The sequence below is a fragment of the Mytilus californianus genome, unplaced genomic scaffold (genome assembly GCF_021869535.1).
Source record: "Mytilus californianus isolate M0D057914Y unplaced genomic scaffold, xbMytCali1.0.p SCAF_5, whole genome shotgun sequence".
Classification (NCBI taxonomy): domain Eukaryota; kingdom Metazoa; phylum Mollusca; class Bivalvia; order Mytilida; family Mytilidae; genus Mytilus; species Mytilus californianus.
The window spans coordinates 98,003,110-98,009,109 of record NW_026262701.1 but is presented as its reverse complement, the minus strand read 5'-3'; the positions used below and the strand labels follow the sequence as shown (position 1 = coordinate 98,009,109).

The window sequence follows — 6,000 nt, the reverse complement described above, 5'->3', positions numbered from 1 at the left end:
TATACATAGGATGATTTGTCCCTTTCTTAAACAACTGCGTTTGCCATAATTTTCTGTGAAACAAGTTGGACTTATTTTTCCAATCTGTGCTTAGGTTTAGAATGAGGAAAATCTGTGTAAAGGGTAGAGAATTCAAACATTTTTACACTATTGCATGAGGATAGATACTTAGATTGTATGTACTCTTAACAGAACAGCGACTCTTTTCACAAAAAAACTTAAGATTAAAATTGGTCGTAGATTATACTGAAATGTGTATGACATTTTTTGTAAAAAGACCCGCAGATCTCTGAATTAATTTAAAACTAACTGTGTTTACCATAGCAATGATACGTTTTTACTAAAATGATAGATTGTTTGATGTAAATTTCACTTTGATAACTATTTTGACGAAAATAATACTTTAAAAAGTTATATAACTTAGAAAAACAAATTACAATTAAAAATCCATTGTTCAGAGAACAATTGAAGGTCTTTTCACTTCAATTTGATAAGTAATAAGGAAATAATTTACTACTTCCGGTTTATAGGATGTCACTACCGGTCTCAAATGATAGGTTTTCGTATGCCCATTTAAAAAATATATGATTTCTAGGTACTTTTTCATAAAATAAGTGCAAACATGACTACTTCCGGTTCACTCAAGGTCACTTCCGGTTGATATTTTTCAAGGTCACATGTCACTTAACATTTTGTAAAAAACCTTACGGCTTTATCATGTACCAATCTGAAGTAATAACCAATTTACCTTAAAATAAAACATTTGAGGGACAATGACTCCTATAAGATGTCACTGGATTGTTTCAGACCCAATGTATCATATCTTCATCACAATATAGCAAACATTTTGCATTAGTTCTTCTATATATAACGTTATCAATATCAGAGAAAATGCAAAAACAAGCAAAAGACAAAATTGAGGACATGACCTTGACCTTTGACCTTGACCTCATTTTCTAAGTTAGGACCTAAGGACCTCGAATAAAAAGAGTCTAGGTTTATACGGCTTACGGTTTATGAGTTACAAAAACATAACGACAAATGTGTTTGGTAACGGTAGATAACTCCTATAAGATTTCACCGGATCGCTTCGATCTAAAGCCAAATATTTCTGAGGATGTAACAAACAAATATGAAAAAGAATTTTGTCGTTATCTTTTTTGGTTACGGAGGAGAAACAATAACAAGAAAAACAGTGTTTGGGGAGATAACTCTTACAACAAAATAGTCTTCGGCTTAACAAGATGATTTTTTAAAGCGCCATAACTGTTCGATATAATATCCAAAATATCTAAGCGTTGTTTGCGAAACAACTTTATAACGCAAGAAAAGGTTTGGCAGAAGAAGAAAAAAAAAAATAATTAAAAACCAATTCAGAGAACAATTTCCATAAAAAAGGAGTAATTAAAAAAAGGTGTAAGAAGATGTCACTTCTTGTTCATATGATTGGTAACTTCAAACTGATTCTAAAAATAGGTTTCAAGGAACTTTTTAGTGGGGAAAATGGCTACTTCCGGTTAACATAATGTCACTTCCGTTTGACCTTTTTAAAGGTCATGTGTATTCCAACCTAATGCAAAAGACCTAATGGTTTTATAATGAACCAGTATGAATTTTTAGCAAAGGTCAAAATCTAGAACATCCAATTGACCTTTGACCTTGAGCTCAATTTCAAGGTTATAGGTCAGTGATCTCATATCAAAAGACTCCAGGTCATTCACTTGTATGGTTGAGGAGTTTTACTGATTTCAAATATATAGGCGGAGTAAAGTCCTATAAAGGGCCACCGTATAACTTCGACTCAACGCGTTGAAGTTGCTCCATGTCGTAAACAATTATTTGGCAAAAACATCTTATCTTTAACTGTTACGGTTTCTTTGGAATAAAGATACAAGCAAAATTCAAAATTAAGAACATGACCTTGACCTTTGACCTTGACCTCAATTTCCTCCAAATGGACCAAGGACTTTATATCAAAGACTTTAGGTCTCTATGATTTATGGTGTATGAATTAATTCAACAAATCACCAATGTTTAATGTGAAAAGGGAAACAACTCCAATAAAATGTCATTGGATCACTTCGGTGTGACTTAACCAAAGCATCCTTAAGAGTAGACGAACAATTTGGAAAAAAGTTTGTCGATATCTTTGACGGTTTCAGAGAAATAAAGATAACAAGAAAAAGGGGACATGGGGAGATAACTCCTATAAGAATAAGTGTTCTGTTACGCAGGGTGAATGGGGAAATCCTTATCACTGTACGATATCATAGGCCAAAAATCCTTTCAATATGTCTTGAAACAAAAAAAAAACATCTCAGACGGAAGAAGAAATAAAAATAATCAGAACAAAAGCAAAAGGTCTTTCCACGAAAAGATATTTACAGGTCGGTGCATTACATTTGCGCGCATTACCATTACAGTTGCGCGAAAAATTCATTACGTTTGCGCGCAGCTTTTGATTACATTTGTGCGCTTTCTTTTACAGGTACACTCAGGTAAACTCAGGTAAATACAGGTAGAATATACTTATTTATTTAGTTAAATATTATTTTCGAGTAGGATAAATCCGTTTCATTGTACACAAGCACTTAGTCCTGGAAATATATACAGATAAAAATGTAAAAAATAGTAAATCAAAAGATTAAATATACTGCTTTAACATGTCTTAACGTACCCAAAAATATATTCATCGATGTGCTGAATGAAATTACAGTGAGGATGAAATAACTCCATGTGTGTTCCTTGACGCAACTTTACAAACCGACTTAAATTATTTATTAAAGCCATCACTATTCGGTAAAATTATAAAAACAGATTACTATATTTACTCTGAAATATTTGCAATTCAGTTACATGTATGTCTTAACCTATTGTGGGGTTTCTCATGATCAACGTATATTTTGTTAGAATTCAATATGAAAAATATATCATCTAAATTTACAAATATGTTCAATATTCATAATAACCATAGTCATATTATTATGAATAATCTTTATTTAGTGTTACCTGTAAAGTGAATGCGCGCAAATGTAATCAAAAGCTGTGCGCAAACGTAATCCCCAAATGCGCCCTTACAGGTATATGGCAGACATTTTGAACCAATTTATTATAAGTTACTTGTTACAGATATGCACAAGTACTTACGTTATACCAGTTTCTGATAAGGCAATTCGGTCCACCCCTTCTACTTTTAATGGCAAACAGGTTAAAGTAAAAATATGATGTCCTGTTATCAATTGCGGTGAAATTCTTGTTGAAGGGGTGTTTGTAGTTGTAGTTTTGTTTGTTGTAGTTGTAGGCGTAGATATAGTACCGTTCGTAGTTATAGTGTTGTTTGTTGTAGTTGTAGGCGTAGATATAGTGCCGTTCGTTGTTATAGTGTTGTTTGTTGTAGTTGTAGGCGTAGATATAGTGCCGTTCGTAGTTATAGTGTTGTTTGTTGTAGTTGTAGGCGTAGATATAGTGCCGTTCGTAGTTATAGTGTTGTTTGTTGTAGTTGTAGGCGTAGATATAGTGCCGTTCGTAGTTATAGTGTTGTTTGTTGTAGTTGTAGGCGTAGAGGTAGTGCTGTTTGTAGTTGTAGCGCTGCTTGTTGTTGTTGTTGTAGTTGTAGATGTAGGTACTGTTTCACCTTCATTTTTGTCATATACTGCAACCTGCATCCACCTTTTGTCATTAAAGTTCATCGACTGTAAAACATAATTAAATCATACTGTTTTTACTGTACAGTTCTATAACTTATTCTTTTATTTTTTTCAATACTGTCTTTCGTTTTCTTTGTAGTGTTTTGTTGACTTGTTGGTCTTTTCGTTGTCTTTCGGGGTTTTTGTTTGCCACTGCGTTGTCAGTTTCTCTTCAACTTATGAGTTTTAAATCTCCTCTTGGTATCTTCCTTATTTTTCTAATTATCCATCATCTTTACAAAAGTAAAAACTGAAAAAATGATTAGGAAATCTTAATTAGATATATGAAGATGTGGTATGAGTGCCAATGAGACAACTCTCCATCCAAGTTACAATTTATAAAAGTAAACCATTATAGGTCAAGGTACGGCCTTCAACACGGAGCATTGGCTCACACCGAACAGCAAGCTATAAAGGGCCCCAAAAAATTACTAGTGTAAAACCATTCAAACGGAAAAACTTAAGCATTTACAGATTTGAAATGTCATATATTAGCAATTACATTTCAGCCTTGTATTTAAACATCACTCTTTTGTGCATTCATTCGGTCGATCATACAACTTGATATTACTTACCTGTTCATGCTGTTATAACAAACTGACATAGACGGAGCATTATTATTCATTATTCATCATTGATGATTCTTATATTTGTATCTTACGTCTTGTCCTCATTTCAAGCACATTTAACCATCCGCTCATTGCATTATTTCGCCAAAAAATATTTTGTTTAAGTTATTGTATTACCGAACTAAGTTCAAGTGAGACGACACATTGTGGTTCAACAATTTTATTCCTTTTTCTCTGTATTAAAACTTAGTAACAAAATTAATGAAGCCAGAGGGATTTTATTTGCTTAAGTAGAGTAACCAGAGCATATAGTTCACCTAGAATATATCCCTTAATTATCAACCCACAAGAGTCTCCTTCAGTTAACAAAGTATTGAACAACAAAACTAACTAATTGAATAATTATCTTCTATCTTTAGACTAGTTTCGATTTTGTACAATCTGACATCGACCGATACATTTTTGAGCCTCTTATATGAATAAATCCTGATATCATTAATTAATTCTATAAAGTGCTTTTTGTTCAAACTATGTTGTTGTATGTCCAGAAGAGAAGATATGCTTATTTTTTTAAAAAAATATTTGCCCCAAGACGTTAATCAAAAATCAAACAAGCACATATCGTCTGTAGGACATCCGTAATTTGGGTTTAGGACCCTTATTTTTTCAGTTCCTTTTCTTTTTCTCTTATAAGAATTTATTCCCAAAAATTTAGGATATTCTTAAATATAATAAAGGGTATTATTTATTCTTATGAAAAATTATATGTAGGCTGTTATATAACACATATATATAGCAATAAAAAAATTAACAAAACATCTGTCATTATGACGACAGAAGGCGGAACATTTTGTAACCACATTGACGCTTCAAACCTGGTCTGCCACCTTACCCGAGGCTTATCCCCAAATACGAACTTTCAACCATAGATTATCAATAGATAAGTATCGCGGTTCAGTCTAAAATGTATTTAAATTTCAATAATCAGCAGCATATAGTCAGATATATAGAACATGACAACTGCCAGGGCCTTTTCTTAAGTAACCCATTAAAAATTTTGTAGAGTGTAATTTCCAGACAATTCTTTATGATGTTGTTGAGACTGCCTTTGTCAAAAACTAACAATAAATTTATGCGCTTCGTGTAGTGCTTTAACAAAATAAGATTCATTATTTTTCACGTGTTTATTCTGATGTTTTGCATTTCATATTGATTCCTTAATCGAGAAGCGTTTCACTTTAGTTGATTTACATCAAGGAACATCATCGCTTCATAACTGTGTTGTGCTTGACGATGGAATGTTAAGTTTCAGTGAAAATTATTTCTATCGCCGGATAATTCTGATACATAGGTCTGAGAACCAAAGGTGGGAGTGATACTGAGTTTCTTTGGAAAAAGAAAACAATTAAATAGCTTCTACATCTGTTGGTAGTGTTACGATTTTTTTAAAAGAGCAGAGTAACATTGATTGACTAGAGTTACAGTCATTTACGCGTGATCTACGTAGAAAAAATATACTATCTAAATATCTTTTTTCACGAGATTTGAAATTACTAAAGTGATTACTACATTATCCCTCGTCAAATTGTTTCTTCATTTAACTAGGAATTGATTGAGGTTCGGTAGCCTCTGCTGGTGATACTGAAATAGGGAAGTTGAAAACGCTTCTCCCGTGCTTTTTGTATCATTGGTACATGTATTTCCGAAGACGTTTAAGTAGTCGGGCGTCCTTTATTGAATAATTG

General features: G+C 32.7%; 1 protein-coding gene across 1 annotated transcript in view; it reads right to left on the bottom strand.

The window, feature by feature from the left end:
* Positions 1-3,143: 3,143 nt before the first annotated feature.
* LOC127702825 (uncharacterized) overlaps positions 3,144-6,000 on the bottom strand; it is a 53,597-nt gene continuing 50,740 nt past the window's right edge. Inside the window, exon 3 of the mRNA XM_052207126.1 lies at positions 3,144-3,692. Within this exon, the coding sequence (XP_052063086.1) occupies positions 3,144-3,692 (549 nt within the window). The remainder of the gene's footprint in view (positions 3,693-6,000) is intronic.